Source organism: Catharus ustulatus, chromosome 10 (genome assembly GCF_009819885.2).
Source record: "Catharus ustulatus isolate bCatUst1 chromosome 10, bCatUst1.pri.v2, whole genome shotgun sequence".
NCBI lineage: Eukaryota > Metazoa > Chordata > Aves > Passeriformes > Turdidae > Catharus > Catharus ustulatus.
This window is the reverse complement of record NC_046230.1, coordinates 3,796,956-3,817,423: the sequence shown is the minus strand read 5'-3', so window position 1 is coordinate 3,817,423 and position 20,468 is coordinate 3,796,956. Positions and strand designations below refer to the sequence as shown.

Here is a 20,468-nt window from a genome sequence, read left to right as displayed (position 1 = left end):
TTCTGTGGTCATGAACCCAAAGTATTACAAGGCACGAAGCAGGGCCCGAGAGCAGGACTGTGGGAACACTGAGGGAACCTTTGCATGAGCAAACTCTTCTGCTCTGTTCTTTAGGAAATAATCAAAGAACTCAAAATTGCACTGGTGCCCCTCACCAGAGTGCACAGCAGCATCCATCTACCCAGGAGCACCTGAGGGTGCCGAGGCATCAGATACACCTTCATTCACACCAGTGGATCGGGCAGCTCCATTTCAATACCTGAACATCCTCCAGCTGCACAGCAAACCCCAGCCTTAGGAAAACTGTGCCAGAATTTCCGTCTGTCCCACTGTGATTAATAGACCTCAGACTACAAGGAAGGAGTGTTGACATCATAAATAACACACTTCGTAAGGAAGGTTAATTTTCAGACTGCCCAGAAGCAATCTACAAACCCCTAAAAGTCATAGGCAGGCTGAAAACAAAGATAGTTCTCCCAACACTGCCAGCAAAAGAACTCAATGAGTAGTGTTTTCCCTAGGGAGCTCACACGTAAGTGCCTAACCTAAGACTCTTAAAGTAATCATCTTACCAGCCCTTCCTATGTCATCCTGTGCCCTTAAAGAAAGACAGAAATAGACTGTTGAAGGATTTATGCTGAAACCACTCCTATTCTCATAAACTTGTATCTATGCCTAGGTGAATGGTTTCCTACATGCTGGGAAAAGGAATGAATTAAAAATAAATTAGAAGAATATGAAGAGATCAAATAATAGATTTTTAATATTTCCTTGGATAATGAGCATAGCAGAGAAACTGATTGGAAAGTGATTTGCTAAGTGATACAAGCAGAATGACATTCAGGAAGATGGAATGGAAATATCTTGGGGAACATCTGGCAAATTAAACAATTTCAATTAGGCTTACAAGAAAACAAGGAAAGCCATGCCAGACTGAGGAGAGAAGCATTTAAAATCACTTGGAATCCTGATGGCTTCTCAAATAACCCATCAACTTAGAATGTTGTGATTCTCAGAGCAGTAGGTAGCTCACAGAGTTTTAAGTTATTGATTTCCCTTTTTGTTCCCTTCCAGGATCATTCTACTTAAGTATACAAAACCAAGATTGTACAGGTAAAGAGGCTATCATGAAAGATTATTATCACTGATGTGCTTGGTTAAGGTCTCAAGAGCAAAATAAAAATGTTCCTGAATGGAAGCTACTTCCCCTCACCTTTTTAAGAGTTAAAAAAATAAACTTATAAACCCCATAGTAAATATTGTTCAGCTGCTGCAACAAACCAAGCATAGCAGAGTACCTGACCTTCTGTTATTTTTAAAATGCACTGGCTTCTTCCTCTTTAATAATGACTGTTTGGGCATTTATCAACAAAATCTGCATAGAAAAGTTAAGGTGACCTTGATTAAAATTTTCACTGGCTAAAGGAACTTTCAGGCAGCTTTATTGGTGACATCCTAAAATAAACCTATTAAAAAAAAGAATACTTGGCCAAGTGTAATTTATCATGAACAAAGTCTCTAATATTCTGTATTCCAGGGCAAAAAGCTTTGATCCTTGCTGGAGACATGGTACTGAGTAAGATTGTTAGACAGACCTATCAAGGTAATTCCTGTGTTGCCACAGTTTAAAGACAGATCCTGGAACAACTAACTGTACCTACACAGACCTTAAAAATGCTCAGCTAAATATCTCCGTGTAATCAAATGTAGGAACAACTAACAACAAGGATATCCTATTGCTACCATAAACCTATTTTGTAATATGCTTTCCTCCTAATTCATCAGCAGGAGGAATATGATTTTTCTAGGAGTTTTTTTAAGCTTTCTAGCAGTAATTATCTTTTCTGTGGAGTGCCAGTGTGATAGGAGTAGATCCTTGTGGAGATAATCACCCACTGAGAGCACCACGTGCCACAGTAGCCAGCACTGCACAAGATATGTGATTTTCATCTGTGTAAAGTATAACTCTCCAGGTTTAGATGTTCACCCCACTTTACCTTTATTTTTGCTCCATTTAAAGTTATATATCCAAAACCATAATGAACAAACATGTATGAGCAAAGTTATAGTAATATCAATAAAGTCATAGTAAGACTCTGAATGCAAAACTACACAATGTGTTTTTAAATACATATATGACTGATATAAATAAATGAAATCCATACATTATCAACTGGTTGCATAATACATAATTTATGCCAGAATTAATCTGATTATAAGAGCAGTCTAGCTGACCATAGAAAAAGTATGGTTCAATAATCTGGATATTGTTCAGTTTGTAGAATTATATTCTTGTTTAAAAGAACATGGTAACAATACTGTTCTGTGCTTGCTGTGTTTTGAGAGTGATCATCAAACATATTCACAGGTCATCTTTTCCCAGACTGGCAAAACCATCTCATCAACCTGCTGCTCCATGTACTATCAGTATCCATATTAATTTATTGAGTTGTATAGGTAAGTGTTCTGATTTTCATTTTTATCTTCAAGATAAAAATGGCATTTCTTCATCATAGATAAAACAACTTTCTTTTTTGTGTTTAAAAAAAAAGCTAGTATTCTTCCTTTGAAGTATCCTCTAGAATAGTTTCTTCTAATTTTTCTGTAATTTGGTAATTTGTTTCAGTGCTAAATGACTAATTTGTTTTCTTTCTTCTTTCAAACAGAAGTAACAACAGAAGAAACTGTTTCCAGGAGAATTATCCTGGTTTATATTTAGCCTGGATTGACCTATTTCAGTGTGCAGTCATATGCACACCCCTCTACCTGGCCTCATCCTCCCTGCAAGCTGCTGAGTGCCCCTGCAGTCACAGAATGTAATGTACATGGAAGAACCTCTGATGAAAGACAGCAGACAAAGATTTTAATGTCTGATTCCATAGGAAACAACAACAAAAAAATCAAGTAGCAAAAGCATATGACATTACAACACACAAATTAAGCCACTGTATTCCTGCCAACAAAGCTGAGAGAATACACTTGGTAACTCCCCTGGGTACATGAGAACAGTGGATGGTAGGGAGATGGGGAACTTCAGAATCCACATGGAAATTCAGCTGCAATTCACCTGGAAATCAGGTTAGTCACAGCATCTGCCTCACATTGCCTGAGGGATTGACTTTCTAGCCTTTCTAGTACCAGCACCTGAAAATAGGTTTTTGCTTTGTAGTTGTAGTGAGAGAAATGAGCTGCTCAGGCATATTCAAGTCAAAACATCCCCCCTCCACTGGTTTGGTTGGTGTTTTTTTTAGGGTTTTATGACTGTTTAATGGCATCCAGGGCTGCCCTTCCCAAAAGCCACAAGCAGAAAACGTAGCATCTCTAACTCTACAGCTCCCATAGATAAAAAGTAAACAATTATCTGAAAATGTATGGAAAAAACATGTAAGCCAGAGTTCCAACTCAAAACTGTTCTACAATTCAGTTAATTCTGTCTGAAAGCAAACATTAAAATAGTAACAATCTAGAAAGATGGGTGTTTTATTCCTTTGAAATTAGGTTTTTAGATCACCTGAACACTATAGCCCTAAAGTATAGACAATTTGTTCTCAGCTCACTTTAGAAGACAAAACCCCAAAAGAACAATTTTGAGTTTCAGAAAGATTTACAGTATTCTGTATCTATGTACTTTATACATTTCACCATTATGACAGCTGATAGAAAGTCAAGCAAACATTATTTCAGGATACAGAGACACATCTCAGCCATTACTAATGAAATATATTTAATTTTTGGTTTTAATTTTCCTACTATTTTTCCTTGCTATCTTATAGTGAGCCTGTTTGATTATTGCTGTGTTTCCAGACAGCTGTCCTCCCCCTCTAGCAACCACCCTGGTCTTCAATGTGTGGTGTAATTTGCAGGTTTGCTATTCATACCTGTAATATACTGTTTGTCTTTCCAGATGAGAACAATTTCATCTTATCCCCCATAAAGGCTGTGAGAACTCACAGAAAGAGGACAGTACAAATAATCTTTATCCATTATGATTTATTCTCTACAATACTTCATTAGAGGATAGAGTTCAATTATTTACACTCAGAAATTATTATATAGGTAGGAGGCAACCAAGTGTAATATAAAGAATTGGTCTGACGTCTCTGCACTGTAGGTCAAAAGAGGTCTCCTGCTTTAAGGAAATAAATTAACCAAAAAAAACCTCAACAAAACAACATGTAGTTTCTGAATACAAACAGAAAACAGCACTAATAGTCAGTGAAGACTGCAGAGGTTTGTTAATGTACTACGAAAACAAATTCTTCTGTGCAAAGGTTAAAATGAACTCTTAGATTTCCTTACAGATTTTCTTTTTGTTCTGATAAATTGTAGATATGTGATATTTTGACCATATAACATTCCCAAACTGACATGGCTTCAATTGAGATTGACTGTTGAACAACATGAAAAAAAATAATTAAGAACCTCACAGTGGAAACATTTCAACGCTGACAGACTCCAGTGATCAAAGACATTCTCCTGTAGTTACTGTAAAACAAAGACATTTCATCATTGCAGTGAGATTATTTATCAGTTGTGGTTGTCATGAGAATAAGCCCTTCTAGACCAAAAGGCACTTGCTTCTAAGGATGAGTTAATCCAGATCAAACCAGGTAACATTGCTGTGAGGAGTAGTTCTAACCAGCTGTCCCAGCCAAACAACCACAGAGAAAAATCTCAGATCAACTGCCCACTGACTTTGGCTGTCTCCATCTCGAGGCAATTCAAACTACAGTTTGTGCTAGTTCACCTCTTTCATCCTTATGCATAGCTGCCATGTAATGATCTAGAAACGGGATTATTTCCTGAGACCACCTGTCCTTGTCATACATTTCTCTGAGCTGACTGAGCTATTGACACAGTTTTCAACTGATTTTATAGCTGGACCCTTATAGGACTAAAGCTGAGAGGGCCTGTTCCTTAGGCAGCAGACCAGAGTTTCTGATCTGCCAGCTTCTCACTGCAACAAGACAAGAACACAGTACATATTTAGAGGCATTTATGTTTTGTTTTTTTTTTAACAGACTGAGTGGGGAAATAGAAGTGGGAGAGGGTAAGACTTCCCCAGTCCCAAACCATCTGTCCCACTTCAGGCTTAAACCAACCAAGTTACTCAATCCTAAAATTCTGTTCTTTAAAAAAATGACAACTAACCCTCCCCACCCCACCCTTTAGTCATCCCCTAGTCAAAGAAACTGAAATCAGGAAAACACTATACACTGTTGAAGACACAGAACAGGGCAAACACCTGAAAAAGAAACAGTATAATTGAAAAGCCTGGCACTGTATGCCTGCATGACCAGTCTCACCGAGCGTGCTCAGGGGTGAAGTTTTAGCACCATTTTTTTGCCTTTTTTTAAACCTTTTAGAAATGAAATTCTAACATAGAACACTTGAACAGTAATGAGTGTAGCCCTATGTATCATACTGTTTGACAGCTGAAAGGTGAGTGGTATGCCTGGAGCTGACCCCACCCTCCCCCATCACTACACGGCACCTGGGGGAGTAATTACAAACTGGAGTGGTTTGTAACGAGACTCATTTATTCTCAGCAGCAGGAAGTCATGAAACAATCCTTTCATCTTCAATTGCTTTTCAACAACATCACAAGGGAAAAGTGGCAATTTGTAGGAATGACCCAATACGGAAGGAAAGCTGGGTCAATATTGCACTGTTATCCAGAGGAACCTCCCTCGCATCTCTCTCCGCCAGCAGAACTTACACCAACACGAAGCAAAATGGCACAAGTTGTGCCTTTGCTTCCCCAGCACCAGGAGCAGCACCCTGCAGTTCTCAGCTTCCTACCAGCCCTATTCCCTGCCATACCACTGTGTCATTTCAGGCTTCAGGCACCAGCCAATTACAACACAAACGGCTCTAATGATGTGTGCAACCAAACAGCCCTGACTCTGCTATGCACTAGTGTTTTCTTCCCCAATCATTACTGACCCTCCAGAAGCTTGGAAAACCAACCAACCAACCCCACCCCAAACTGTATTCTGAAGTCCAGTTATCTCATTGAAAGAGTGTCATAATTTAGAATTTATGACATGCCTCAATGCTGCTGCAGAATAACAACTGATAACTTCCTTCCAGAAAAGAGTATTCCTTGTGATCATCAACCACGGGAGAAGAAATACAGAATGCACGTGAGTTTCATGCAGTTTGGGTAATGCAGATTTCTCCACTCACTGCCTGGATGTGGCAATGACTAAGCTGAGTAAGATAAATCTTACCAGCAAAACTGAACAGTACCATTCCATAGGCCTGGAATAAACTGGAACACGCACAGCCCCTAAGATCAGTAGTCATACCAGCGAAAGTGACTGTTCTATCAAAAGGAAGGTCCCCAAGACTGAAATTTCAGTCACTGGTCTCACGTGTAGAATTACAGTTGATGCTCTGCAAACCCCTCCCCAGCCCTAATCCTATCTGTTACAAATATTTGGAAACAAAATTTGGTCGTAACAAAGACTGTCCAGGGACACGCAAGGATCTTTTCCTCTGTGTACACAGCATGTGCCATGTCACTCTTACAGACAAAACAGCATTGTATTTCATAGCAGGCTTCATCACCATGAATCCAACCTACCACAGATCTGAGCCTTAAAGCCCTCAAGGGTTTATTTAAATAATGGATCATTTTTTCACACGTTTTCTGTCCATGAGGATGGGGTGCTATCCAGGTGTTCGACCCTCCCCAATATCATGATGTCCACCTGTGATGCGTGGGGACTGCAGTCAGCTCTCAGTACACAACAGATACCAGAGGTTAAAAAAAATTAAAAAGAACCTAAAAAATGTTTTGTTGGACTCCGTTGCCCAGGCTGCCAAGGGAATGCTCCTACTTGATCTGGGGGGCTTCCATGACAAAGAACTCGAGTTTCCAGAGTGTCAGTAACACCCAGGAACAGATCAGTCCGAAGCAGCACTTTCACTCCTAAAGGTCTTCTGCACCTCACGACAGTTCGTAGGCATGGAGCCCCAATCCAACTGAACCCCCGCTCGGAGGCAAGGCTGAGATAAGGCTTGGGCCCCTGAAGTCCTGTCACGCTCTCATCCTCCCCCCAGGTCAGTGGGAAGGCAGACTTGGCAACGGAAGCTAGCATCATAAAATGGTGCAGTAATAGAAGTAACTGGACCAGGAAGAGGAGGCGTCTGCCCCGATGATGTCATAGCCGTTGGCAGCGACTGGGGAGTGGGACTGGTCATGCAGCCGTGTGTCAGGAGTAATGATTGTAGAGGGGAGGGGCATGAAGGGTGCCATTCTGGAAACAATGCTGGCGGGAGGCCATGTACTCTGCATAACTGATTGTCACCTTCTCACTGCGGTACCTGGGGGAACAGGCAGGAAAAGAACGTCAGGATACGCAACCTGGAGGGACCCGACATAAAACATTCACCCCACACTCCCCTTCAGCTCACAGCCAGTGATGACCAAGAGGAACCCACTGGTGTGAACAACCTACGTGAGCCTGAATTAGCTCCAGTGTCCCAAAAGATGAGTCCTAATCAAGGTGATCATAATTAAAGGGATGCCTGAAGTAGCACACAGGAAATAAGTGATTGATTTGTACTCTTTTTTTATCCACAAGCAATGGACAAAAATGGCACGAAAAGTTTGCTGGAACAAGATTCAACTACAGTGATTAAACAATCAGTATTTCACTGTTGTTTACTTTTGCGGTTATCTCCACATTTGAAAAGGTAGTGACAGAAATGGAGAGGTGAGTAAAGAGAGGTTTACTGTAGCACATAAATGACTTAGTCCATGTTGTACAACCAGAATTTACAAAATGTGAAATTCCCTTAGAGAGACTGGAGTTTTCCAAGTTCTTCTAAAGTACGCTGAACAACAATCAGCTACAAAGTGGTTGGGAGTTGTTCTTAGACCACACTATGTGAGATTTTAATGAAAATCTTCATCCTGTCATCTCCTGTTAAAGAAAACCCTGCACACCCATCTCATTTCTCCAGAGGTAAAGAATGACCTGATAAATCAGTGTTTCTATACAAAACCAGAAAGTCCCAGTTTTTAATAATGTAAAGGGGGCAGAAACCAGTAGGACAGCTGGGGGTACAGAAAAGCAAGCAAATTCTGAAAACCAGCCAAATTTGAGTATGGTTTGGCTTTAAGACAGCTGTCACCTACAAACAGCTACAGCATTCACAGATGAGCACACACAGAAAAGGAAGTTCACTGAAAAGATACAGAAAAAAAAAATCACCCTCTTTAACTCCCAAAGGTTCTGCTTCTGATCTTTCACATACATGGTAATATTAAAACCAGTGAGACTTCTCTTAGAAAAACACCAACTTTGATCCTGCATGGACCAAACATATTTGGCTTAATTCATGTGCGTTGTATGCCTAACACATGGCATTTGTGATTTGGTCTTTCACACTACATCTCCTCTGGAAGAGGCATAAGAACTTACATCAAACACAAATACTCTAAATCACCCAGAAAAATACAATACAGTAAAATTAAAAGACAACGAATATATCTACTTACCTGGTAAGTTTAATTGTTTTCCTAAAATCATTGGTAATGGGAGCCTTAAAGCCACCTTTCCTGAGTAAGGAGTCTATGGTCTGGATCTGATCCCAGTCTAATGAAAAATAGAAGGAAGGCAAATTTTTCACTATAAAAAAATGCTTCAAAACCACAAGAGATGCATTAAAAGTACTCTAGATAAACAAGCACCTAAACAGCAAACTTTGAACTTTAGAAATCCTAGTGTTGAACTGGACATATATGGCCTGATGCATGCACACTAGCTGCACATGCCTACCCCTTTAAACTCATACTGGAGCCGGTCTATGAAAAAGCAATTCCATTTTCCATTCCATGTCTTCTTACAAAGGTCTGGGCCTTGCTACTGTTGCAGGAACCCCAAGTTTTTCATCATGTGCCACTTAGCTCCCTTGAAAATAAGAAAATACTTAGCTCTATACAGAGACAAACTGGGGTTGATGCTCTAGTGATAGCACAGTGCACTGCTACGTGAGAGATCAGAGTTAAAATTCCTACCTTAGTCTTTTGCCCCAGAGCCAGGAGGATGCGACCACTCCACTCTGCTAGGTGGAGGAAAGGAGGAGGCAATATTTTGAGCAGTTACCATGGTGACCACTACTCTATTTGAGTGGGAAGTGTGCACCAGAGGGGCTGTTTCTAGCCCTCCTCTGGAGGATGCTACTTTAGCAAGAATGAGGAGGAAAGAGACTCTCCTGTTGGTGCTGTGCAGCGTGCAGTTATCCTAGTTGGTGGGAGAAACATAGAAGAGGAAAGATGCAATGCTGAATGAGGCTGGAAGATCCATACTTTGAGATCCTCTATTTCTTCAGCCCTAAAACATTCTGGCACTAAAATACAGCTGTGCAAAGATACAGGATGAGAGATAGGCCAGATGAATACCCAGCAGCGACTGTATCGGGTGTCAGTTGTCAAGATTAAGCCTGGTTGTTCCACTATGAGGACAGCATTGTATTCCAAGCCCCAAACTGATAGATTTTTACCCAATTCTGTGACACAGTGTACTGACATGTTTGGCTGCCATCTCAAACCCACCTTGTTCCTTAGCAACCTCAGGTAAATACGTGGCTGTGCGTTTGACACCTTTCTCATTGATGAACTCTATTCTGATCCCATGGATTCCAACCTACAGATGGAAATGAACAGCCAGATAAGAGGTGTTTGCTAGCACTGAGTCCATGACTGAGTTGTCATTCCCACAACGCTGTGCATCTCTCTCTGGACAGTTTGGCTTTTGCCTGGGTAAGGTCATTCTCTTCCCTGCTCCCTGCTCTTGCCTGGCAGGTCTCACAAGGAGCTCTCTCAGCCACCCTTCCCAGACAAGCCTCACCAGTGTCCCTACCACTTCTCCTGAGCTAAATCTTGTCAGTTTTTAATCTCTTGTGTCACACAAGAGAGACAAAATCTCTGCACACAAGAGTGATGCCTACAATTACCCAACTATAAGTCCATATATATATTCTTGAACAAAATACACTTCCATGTACATACAAGGTCCTAAAAACCCTTCATACCTTTGGTCTTAACTACTTTTTATTTCCAGTTTCTATCCACACCATCAAAATACTTCCCAGGTTTTTATACATGTATTTTTAATTGGGCCAAGTCCATGAACCACTTTCCTCCTTCTCTTATTCCCATTCAGATCACCCCCAACCAAAAGCACACTGCTAGGCCATCCTCTTGCTTCCTTCCTTCTAGTTTTCCAGCCTCATTTCTTCTCTCCCCATACACCCCTGTAATGAAGGAGATACATCACCATGTACTAACCCGAACCCGAATGCAACGAGAGAGTGATGCAGAGTTCCAAATGCACCTGTTCTCACCTCCCAGTCCAGGTAGTCACTGGCATCCTCAAAGTTAGTGAGGAGGGAGACAGAGCAGAAGAGTTTGGGCAGCTCCTCGCGGGTCAGGGGGGGAAATCGGCTGTCCTTAAGTGCACTAAGGGAAGAGAAGATACATCACCCAATATAAGCACCAAAATAAAGTGTCAGATGCTCAATTATGTCCCTTTTGATTATGCCTGCATGAAACATATTTCTCTGCTACTGCAAAGTGATTTGCATCTCTCCCTAATCTAATGATCTGTAATTCCAGTGGCAAGCTCCCTGATGCTGTCCAATGCCTACTGCAGGCAGAGAGAAATTACGTGCTACTGATGTCAAAACTGTTACTGTGCAAGACAGATTTGACAGGAGCCTTAAAATATCAACTGCAATTCACCTTTTGCAAAAATGTTCCACTACACCCTGATACATCACCTCACTGTAACTATTATACACTCAGGTTTATTTCATCATGAAGCATATTACAACGAACTAAGTTGATCCAACATCCTAACCTTGAATCCTTACAGATCTTCAGTGAAGGAACTAATTTCATAATTATTTCATTTTTGACAGTTACCTGGTTAATGTATATTCCCTGAGTCCTGAGTGAAGATTCATGGCTGAAAAGGTCCCGATGCAGCCACGAAGCCGCTTGTCTCGCCCCGTCTTCCACGTCACAAAGAGTGGACTGAAAAGGTAAAAAAAGAGAAAAAGAAACCCTCCAGCCTTTACAGATGCTTGGTGGCTAAGGGGAGACAACCAAGGTATGAAAGATGCCTTTGCTTTCTCTCCCTCCAGTAAACCCCAGCAGGCAGGTTTGCTCACCTGCTATCTAGCAAAAACAAAACTTCATGCCCACACCCCCACATGCAAACCCCAACACCTCCCTCCTCCTTTTCAGCACACTCCCTCCTCTCCAGCAGTATTCTGGAAGTCCTCCAGGGATACCTTCCTGGCCAGACTCTGTGCTGTCTTCTAATGAGTAAAATGGTTATTTGATCCCACTGAGTACCAGCCAGTATTGGCCTCACTTTGTAGCATCCGCTAGTTTCCAGCATAGGTCATACAGAAATTAATATTGATGATGCAACTTAGTTCTTTACACTACCATTTCTATAAATCAGATTTGCAATAAAAGCTTTTCTTTTTTTCTTTATAAGGAATGAAAAGAAATCCAGATTATTTTTTCTCCGTGTTATTTCCATGAGGATCTGAACTTTAAGCCATATGATAGAATATGATTTTTTTGAGATTAAAAGAACATTGACAGGAATATTGAACCATTTCACAACATAGCTCAGACACTTTCCTCAAACTCTTGAAGCTCTTGTAAGCTTGTGCAGCAAACCTTACAAAAATACTAAGATGTCCTGGTCAGACAACAAAACCAGCATGGAGTGTGGATGATTTTCAAACACACGACTACTTATGTCTAAGTAGTGAGAAAATAATTTAAACTGTAGTTATAAATCAATGACCAGTGATGTTTCTCAGAGCAACAATGAAATTAAATCCATCACAGCATAAATCCATCTTTCAGGATCTAGTACCAGCTGTGACCAATGGCAAAAGCACCACCCAAAAGAGCAATTAGCCCTTGAGAGATAATTGTGAAGGACTTTGCCCACAGAGGAAGTGGAAAGATCCTTCCATATCCAAAAACAACCTTCTGGCTGGCTTGACCAAGACAGGGGATTTACTGTTCTAGTTCTCCAATAACACTTCAAGGCACTTGCAGGATAAAATTTCTCCAAAATTTTCATCTATCATATGTTGAAAGAGCAAACAGAAAAAGAGTATAAGAAAATACATTAGAAAACTTGAAAACTTGAAAAAAAATATATACTAAACTTATACAGGCGATCTCTGAGAAACACTACTGTCACAAGTTTTAGTGGAAATTTACCTTAATCTAATAAAAATTTAGAAAGTACTGCTAAATCCATGGGACACTCACCCCAAAGAGAAAAGGCAAGGGAGAACATAAAAACCATCACTCAGAATACAAATCTAAGTAAATTCCCCTTCAATTCAAATTGCAGGTTCACATTTTCAATTTACCTCTTTCCCCTTCCAAAGGGAAAAAAATCCCACAACCCATCTTTCCACTGAGCTGCAACACAGCCTTATGCATCTATAATAGAAGAGATATTATCAGAGGGGAGAGGATAATTGCATTCAGAAGGCTGTATATTCTAAAATACCTTCAAGCACATTTAAAACCATTTTTCATTGTGGTCAGAACAACGGAGGCATAAAAAGAGATATGACTCTGTACACATAGATAAAATTTCACTATTTTCACTGCAGAGATGATGATGTTTCTGTCTCTGAAGAATAAATGCACTCAGCAAATTGCAGGTGCAGCTGACAATAAGGCCATTGTTCCAGAGCCCCTCCTTGAAAAGTGTTATTTCCCAGATGTACTGAGGAAAGTCACAACAATCTTTTGTCCATGTTCATCCAAGAGCATTTACTGGTACTTTGCAGCCATATCCTCAGTGGATTATGTCAACTGTTTCTTCCCCAACCACAACATCCCACTTTATATGTGTTTGATGAGGGTTTTAAGGCTGAGAGTGGAATTTCAGCAACTAAAAATTAGCTTCATCAACTGCCACTAAAAAGGGAATTTTAGAGTAGAAAAATACAGTTTGCTTGGATCAGGGTTTAGCTTGTACAAGGGAAAAACCTGTCAAAGATCAGATCTTATGATGCAAGGATCTTATTATTTGTCTTGCACTAGAAACATCCATGGTATACTTTTAGCACCAGTTTTTAATACCTCTTATTAAAAAAAATCAGACTGAAGTACAAAAATGGGAAAAGTAACCAATTAACTACTTGCACAGGTTCAAAATTGTAATTATTTGCAGTAACCTGAATCGTAACAGGGATATTTCCTTCCTTTGCCAAGTTAACTCGGACATAACTACAGCTACAATGCTCTGTCTCTCCACTGATCTGTGACCATCACTGCTAACACTGGAATAAGGGATCTTTACTTTACAGGTATCTACCAGTTCCTTAATTCCCATCAAGAGTGTTGTCCACCTGCATACCTCCTCAGGTTGGTGACTGAAATTCAAGATGGTTTTCAATCCATAACTGTGACTTGCATGTTGTTACACTGTTTATGCCAAATCCTGACCTTCGAACCTGCTTTTATCTTTAAAGTTCAGCACCAGTTTAAAAACCAGTTTAAGAACAGGCTTGCCTCTTTCTATTCAATCAACAGTATCTGTCTGTTCAGAGAGACTACTGGTACAAACCATTGTTTTGCCCAAAGATCTCCTACATTGACATTAATTATGTCACAAAATCCACAATGCAAATTATTTCTGTATTTTCACTCTGCTTACTCTTGTATTTGATAACATTTGGCTTGAAGTTCATTACAAGACTGTCTCAAGTGGGGCAGTTCTTCCTTGTGTGCTGCTTTCCAAGAGAGCAAACCCCATGCTTTTCCCAGCTATTTCCTGGGAGCAATAGCATAAATGCTGAAACACAAGAAAATCCAGGTAAGCATTTGCTGACAGGGGAAGAGAAGGGAAGGGCTGGTTATGCTTTGTTGGTGCTGATCTAAAAGACTTGTAGTTACGAGCACAGAAATAACCAGGGAACAATTCTTAACTTTTCAAATCTGGGCATAAAATTCAACCAGCTGCTATTCCCCAAAGGACATCTTTCTTGAAACTAGCCAACAGAAAAAGCAACAAAATCCAGCCAAAAAAATCTGACACCAAAAGAATGCAGCTCTATAAAACCATCTCTCTTACCGGCTTAACAGAACAACAGCAAATAACCCTTTGCACTCCAAGTGACAAAACAACAACAGACTGACATCAAATGTTCTGAAGGGAGCCCACCTAGTGCAGGTATGAATACCAGACATATTTCAGCCTCGGGAGTCCCTGGAAATATTTGATATCCTAGTGCAGAGCATTTCTCTTTTCATTTGTATTTACAGCATTAAAGGCTTACTCTGCGGCAGCATTCAGAACATGTATCCATAATCCAGCTGGAATAATAACTGCATGGAGGCACAACCTACATCCACCCTGACAGCAGAAAGGTGGGCAGACACTGAATACACACAAAGAAAGTCCTTGACCTGTTTAAGCCATTGCTCCTTACATCAATTTAAAATTCATTAGCTTAAATTAAGGATGTCAGCAACTTTTTATTTTATCTATTGTTCTGGAGGAGGCCCCGGAGGAGTGTCAGAAGGTTCATCTGTCATTGATCTCTCCCAAATAATTCTTTCAACAAACATTTTAACAACATTAACATTTCCACACCTACGCAGTCAACCTTCAGATAAACATTAGCTAAATCTCACCAAAGCCAAACAGCTTCATAAATCCTTCTCCTCACTTCTGCTCATACTCATCTCCTTTCCTCCTAACCTTGGTATTGTCCTTGAAAGTTAACTCTCTTGGTAGTGCTGGGTGCATGGTTGGACTCAAAGTTTTTTCCAACCTAAATGATTCTATGGTTTCTCCCCACATTGCCCAGCTAGTGCTATCTTCCTAACACATCTTCTATAACTGGTAATTCTTAGATTCCCCTCCCTACTAAACCAATTCACTTGGACAGATGAAAACTTGCTTTGAGTGTCCTCACCCAATCCTCACCAGCCCAGCATTTGTTTCAGGATGAACTGGAAACTTGTTTCAACTTCAACTTCTTACATTATTCCCTTTCCATTTGTTTTGCAGGAGGAACTCTCTTCCCCTCTCCAAGTCAGTGTCTTACATTAGAAGCTGGAGGTTCTTCAAATTAATGACATTATTTAACTGGTTTTTAGTACCATTTTGTAGATGGCATTGTTCAGCTAATTGTTTGCAGAGGAATCTATTTACAAAGAAGGGGGAAAATTTACCAGAGCATTACCATGAAATGGGTTTGCACTGCTCCACAAAGAACACAGTGCCTCGTGGAACACACCAGACTTCGAGCTGCAGAAGCACCACACCTCTTCACACTTGGCCTTTCTGCAGGGCTAAGCATTTTCTCTCTCAAAGGACACTCTTTAAAGCTCACTCACCTCCACCAACAAACAACACTTTAATCTTTTGTTTCCAGCAGACAAAGTAAGGAGCAGAATGCCCCCCTTCCTCCCTGCACACCACTCTTCCCACTCCCCAAAGGAAACCCTTCACCCTTCCCCAGCCAAAGCACAGCTCTGGAGGCTGTTCCCAGCTTTGCTCCCACATAAGGATGTACTCACTAGGGGTCATTGGTAAATCGAGGAAGCCGTGGCTGAGGGAACCCGTAGAGATGACAGTAGAGTACATCAAAGCAGTAGCAGCACATCTCTGCTGTCACCACCAGGTTCTTGGTGCTGTTGGCAGTTCCATTGGGCCGAGTAAGTGGGCTCAGAGCTCCTGAAGTGGGATTCATTCGAGTAATCGGGGAATTTCCTGGGCCCAAAGTCAAGTCAGATACGTTCTCCCTTCCATTATTCCCATCTGTATGCTGGTGGTTCTGAAGAGGACCTGAACTGGAGCTTGGTACAGTTGTGGTCTGATTCCCATGACTGTGCGTTCCACTCCCAGACAATTTGGGCTTCTTCACCCCACAACAGCCAGCTGCCAGCTTGGGCTCAAGTGGAGGAACACAGCGTCTTTTTCCCATCCTGCTTCAAAACTCGCTGCCTGGAGCACTGCAGAACCCTGCCATGGAGGGGTGGGGAGGGGGGAAAAGTATTACACAAAGAATTACCGGTGAAAAACCAAGGGCTGCTTCCTTGCTGCTGCTACAAACAGAGGAAGAAAACCCTCCACACCACGTGACCAAATACAGCACTAAAGCCAGATCAGCAGAATGGTGTTTTCACACGTAAATTAGAACAGCATGGACACAACATGCATGCAGTCACACTTTCCAAGGTATTGAACACTTTAATAGGTGGCTCATCACAAAAAAAATGTAACCAGACTTCCCATAAAAAGAACAAAACAGGGGGAAAACATAAAAAAAAAAAAATACTTGGGATTACAGATACACCCAATCCACCACTTTTCCTGCTCACCCATTCCTCCTCAGTGTCTGCACCAGTAGCAAAAAGGTGCATTTCCCTTCCTCATTCCTGAGAGAAGAATGACAGCAGCCCAAAATGACACCTTTGGGCTTGGGCTCCCAGGGGTGTTGCCCTTGATTTAGCACTGGCAAGATCAAAGAGGAGCTAAAAGCACTGAAACCACCATTTTCTAAACTACAGACTATTTTCCAGACCACTAACTGGAATTTGCATTTACTTTCTGGGACTGGCTGAACGAATACAGCTCCCAAATAAACATGCAGGGGGTACAGTCAAGACGTGCATGACAGGAAGAGCTGAAGCCAGCATGGTCTGAACAGAGGAAAGTGATAATAGCAGGAAACAGCCGTGGCATAAAAAACCCAACAACCCAGAACAGTGTTCTGCCTGCAAAGACGAGAACGTTAGAATATTAGCTCATGCATCACAAGAAGGGGCGGAACAAACAGGGAGGAAAGGCAGACAGAGATGAACAAACATGATAGGCAAGGATTACAGGTCAGTGGCAGGAACTTAAACACCAACATCACCATGAGACCCGAATACACCAGGGGAGAGAAAACCAGTCTGTCAAACGAGGTTCAAAGCACGGGCACGTGAGTCACAGAGAACACCACGGGGGAATGAAGTCACTCAGCTCTCAGGAGTCCGAGGGAATATTTGTGACCACCAGAGCAGTTCTCCAACCCTCCCAAGCTGAGAGCACAAACACGGTACTAGGGGATGAGGGATGGCACCACTGAAATTCAGGTTGGGACAACTCCCTCCCTTCTCTGCACTTGCAAAGACAGTAAACTCTGTTCAGGAAGTTTCATCGGTCACAGCAGGAGTCACAGGACTCTGAACTGAACCAGAACTGGTGTTAAGGGGTGTTGAGAGGTGCACCTCGCATGCCCTGCCTAGGAATCCTCACCTCAAAGTTTTGGAAAGATCATAAGGAACAATTTACAAGACCTAAGGAAAATGATAATTTTTCCTTTGATCTCTACTTTTGCAATAATAAGAAAATTAAAAAACCAAAAAACAACAAAATACCAAAACCAAACCAGGCAAAAGAAAAACGTAACTTTGACAAAGCGATCACGCAAATTCTCCAGTGCCTATTAAAAGTAACCTGCTCTGGCTCTGAGGGTGCTGAGCCTTATGAGCATTCCCCAGTTACCACTGACGGCTCAGCCGCATTGGGGAAGATAAATCATTATTTATTTATCTGGAAGCACAACACTTGCTTCAAGATCGGAGACGTGGCAGGGGCAGGGGGGAGCTTCCCTCTCTTCTCCCCTCCTCTGCAGCAGGGGCCTAACAAAGGCGGCCGCTCGGCTCCAGCCCCGCTTCCCGGGAGCGCCCCGCGGGCGGGCGGGGGCACACCGGGGCACGGCGGCGGCGGGACGAGCCCCGGGCTCCCGCACACAAACTTTGCGGGTGTTCGGGGATTCGCGCAACCCCGCCGGGTCCGGCCCGGGGAGACCCCGGGGACCCCCCGTGCCCCCGGCCCGACCCCCCCGAGCCGCAGCGGGGCCGCCAGGGGGCGCCGCGGAGCGGGACCCCCCTGCGGCCTCCCCCAGCCCGGGGCGGGCGGGCGGACCGACCCTTCCACCCCTGCCTCCCTCACACCGCCCGGGGTCACCCACCTCCTGCACCCGTCCCGGCTTCTCCTCCGCCTCAGCCCCGCCGCCGCCGCTGCTGCCCCGCAGCCTTCTGCCGCCTCATGGGGCCATGAGCCTGGGAGAGGCTCCCCGGAGAAGCGGGCCCGGCGGGCGGGGGAGCGGTCAAGGCCCGCCGCGGCCGGGGCTTCCCGGGGCGGCCGGAGGACCGGAGCGAGGCCGCGGGCAGGTCCGCCGCTATCCCGGCAGCCTCCTCCTCCTCCTCCTCCTCCTCCTCCCGGCCGTGAGGTAATGAGGGACGGACACTCATAGTCCGCCAACCTCTCGGCGGCGCCAACACAACCAAGGCCCCCAAGCGGCCGCTCTGCCCCGCGCGGGCAACCATAGAGACGCGCGCTTCCGCGCCCGCCCCGTCACGTGAGCACCGCACGCGCAGGTACAAACAGTTCCGGGAACGGGGACGTCACTCAGAGCAGCACCGCGCTGCCATTGGCCACCGGGTGATGACGCCACTAGGGGGTGGGGCGCGAGGCGGGAGCGTCCATCGCGCTGCTCGAAGCGGGGGAGTCTTTCCGCTCCCTTTAGTCCCTTGTCCCCCCCGCGCTGCCCGCAGCGTTGGTCCGGGCGGTGTGAGGGGAGAGCGGGGTTCCGGCCGGGCCCTGATCGCTGAACAGCTCCGGCTGTGGGGGTGGATGGTTAATTAGTTATAACTAAATAACTTTAGTTATAGCCGCATGTAACGTATTGGTGGCAAAAGCCACAGATAGCACAACGGCAAAAAATTGCTTTTTTAGTATTTCCAGCTGCCAACGGGGCACCCTAATCCTTGCCTTCATCCTTCACAGCACCATACAGACCAAAGCACAGAGGTAGTTACTTCGTCAGGGCTTTTAGGACATGCTGTAGAAATAGAGGCCGTGCATTCCACCCTGAGGGACTTCTCTGGCAGCGAGCAGAGGAGGGGACAAGGGTTGTGACTGTGCGTACATAAGGGATGGGACAGAGAAAACCACAGCGCTCATTCCTAATGCCCTTTTGACACCACCTGTGAAACATGTGGGTGAGAAGAGCAAACTTTGCATAGCCCAGAGTACCCACACTGCACATCCAACCCCGAGAGACAAACTGGCTGAACCCTTTCAAGACTGCAAAATGGAATTTATGCCATTTCTGATCGAAGCTTAAGCAATACATAAGAGGCATAAACATGTGAGCTGGAGGAATCTGGTTGAATGCCAGTGGATCTTACTGTCTCACAGAACAGGATCGCAGGATGGTTTGGGTAGGAAACCTTCCAGCTTGTTTTGTTGCACTCCCTGCCCTGGGCTGGGACACCTTCTACAGTTTGGTCCTGGCCTTCAGCATTAAGGCATACACACGGTTTCACAAGAGCAGCACTGTAATTATTGCCATTCTAAGGTTATGGAACAGCATCATCTTTTTAAGTCCAGATGGCAGCCTTGAATAACAACTTATGAAAACTAAGATTACAAAGAATCAGCTGAGAATACCCAGAACACATCAACGGAGTTCCCAACTTTTGCAGTGTTTAAAAGAATCTTTCCCTCCCTTCTGCCCCCACATACCTCACTCTTTGCTCTTGGATTGCACCTGAAACCCCTTTGCCAAGCTATGCAACAATTCCCAACCCTACAAAAGCCTACTTCATAATCACCAGAGAGCCTCGTGCAGAGTCCTTAGGAACCTGGGAGTGTTGGCACTGTTTTATTACCCTGACAACGTCAAACACAATGAGCATGTTCTTCCGTTCCTGAAGCACAAGGAATGTGATAGCAGCAGTTTAATTCCCATCTTTTCTCATCTTACCTCTGCTTTTAATTTCAACATACACACACACAACTGTAACTTTCCTAATACTGAAGTTACAATATCATATTAGAATTATAACTTAAAATGGAAGCAGTTTCATTTGAACAAGCAGAATCAAGCTAATATGAAAGACTACCATCCAAAGCTGAAACAAACTTGGTTTGCATGTATTAAAAACACATTGTGAATATGGACATTGTACTTACATTCTGCTTACTTCTCTAATTATAGAAATCAGGAAATAAGAATTATTTCCAATGTATTTTTCATCTAAGTTCTGAATAAAGGCAAGATAACAGCACTATAACTGGATGAGGAAAAGAACATATTCTTAACAGAGTTAGTTCATGACACTGAAGTTTCCTCCTGAGCAGACTAAAAATGATGTGATTTAGCAATTTTTCTAAATTACTAAGATTAAGTGCACAAGTGCACGGAGGATAATCTGTATTTCATCTTTAGGACCTGAGCTGGATTAATTAATTAACATTAATTACTCACCCTCCACAGTGCTGGCTGGTTCCTAACATGCTCCTTCTTCTCTCCTCAGGCTTCTTCCAAAGCTTTGTTTTCATGTTCACAATTTGAAGAGTTTCACTGGTACAAAGGTACACAAACTGCTCACA

General features: G+C 43.1%; 1 protein-coding gene across 1 annotated transcript; it reads right to left on the bottom strand.

The window, feature by feature from the left end:
* Nucleotides 1-3,973: 3,973 nt before the first annotated feature.
* On the bottom strand, nt 3,974-18,266 carry AMMECR1L (AMMECR1 like). The gene is made up of 7 exons (XM_033068395.2): nt 18,040-18,266; nt 15,596-16,040; nt 10,940-11,050; nt 10,360-10,474; nt 9,569-9,659; nt 8,513-8,609; nt 3,974-7,332 (listed from the first exon to the last, which is right to left on the bottom strand). Exons 2-7 carry the CDS (start codon nt 16,000-16,002, stop codon nt 7,221-7,223), a joined length of 933 nt encoding a protein of 310 aa, XP_032924286.1. The 5' UTR covers nt 16,003-16,040; nt 18,040-18,266; the 3' UTR covers nt 3,974-7,220.
* Between the last annotated feature and the right edge of the window lie 2,202 nt (nt 18,267-20,468).

What these genes read in the sequence shown, in the direction of transcription:
- AMMECR1L (XM_033068395.2), bottom strand. Translation starts at nt 16,002, where the DNA reads ATGGGAAAAAGACGCTGTGTTCCTCCACTTGAGCCCAAGCTGGCAGCT. An exon ending in CGATTTACCAATGACCCCTA is followed by an intron (nt 11,051 to 15,595) that starts GTGAGTACATCC and finishes TTACCTTTTCAG; the next exon opens with TCCACTCTTTGTGACGTGGA. An exon ending in GTGACTACCTGGACTGGGAG is followed by an intron (nt 9,660 to 10,359) that starts GTGAGAACAGGT and finishes TTCCATCTGTAG; the next exon opens with GTTGGAATCCATGGGATCAG.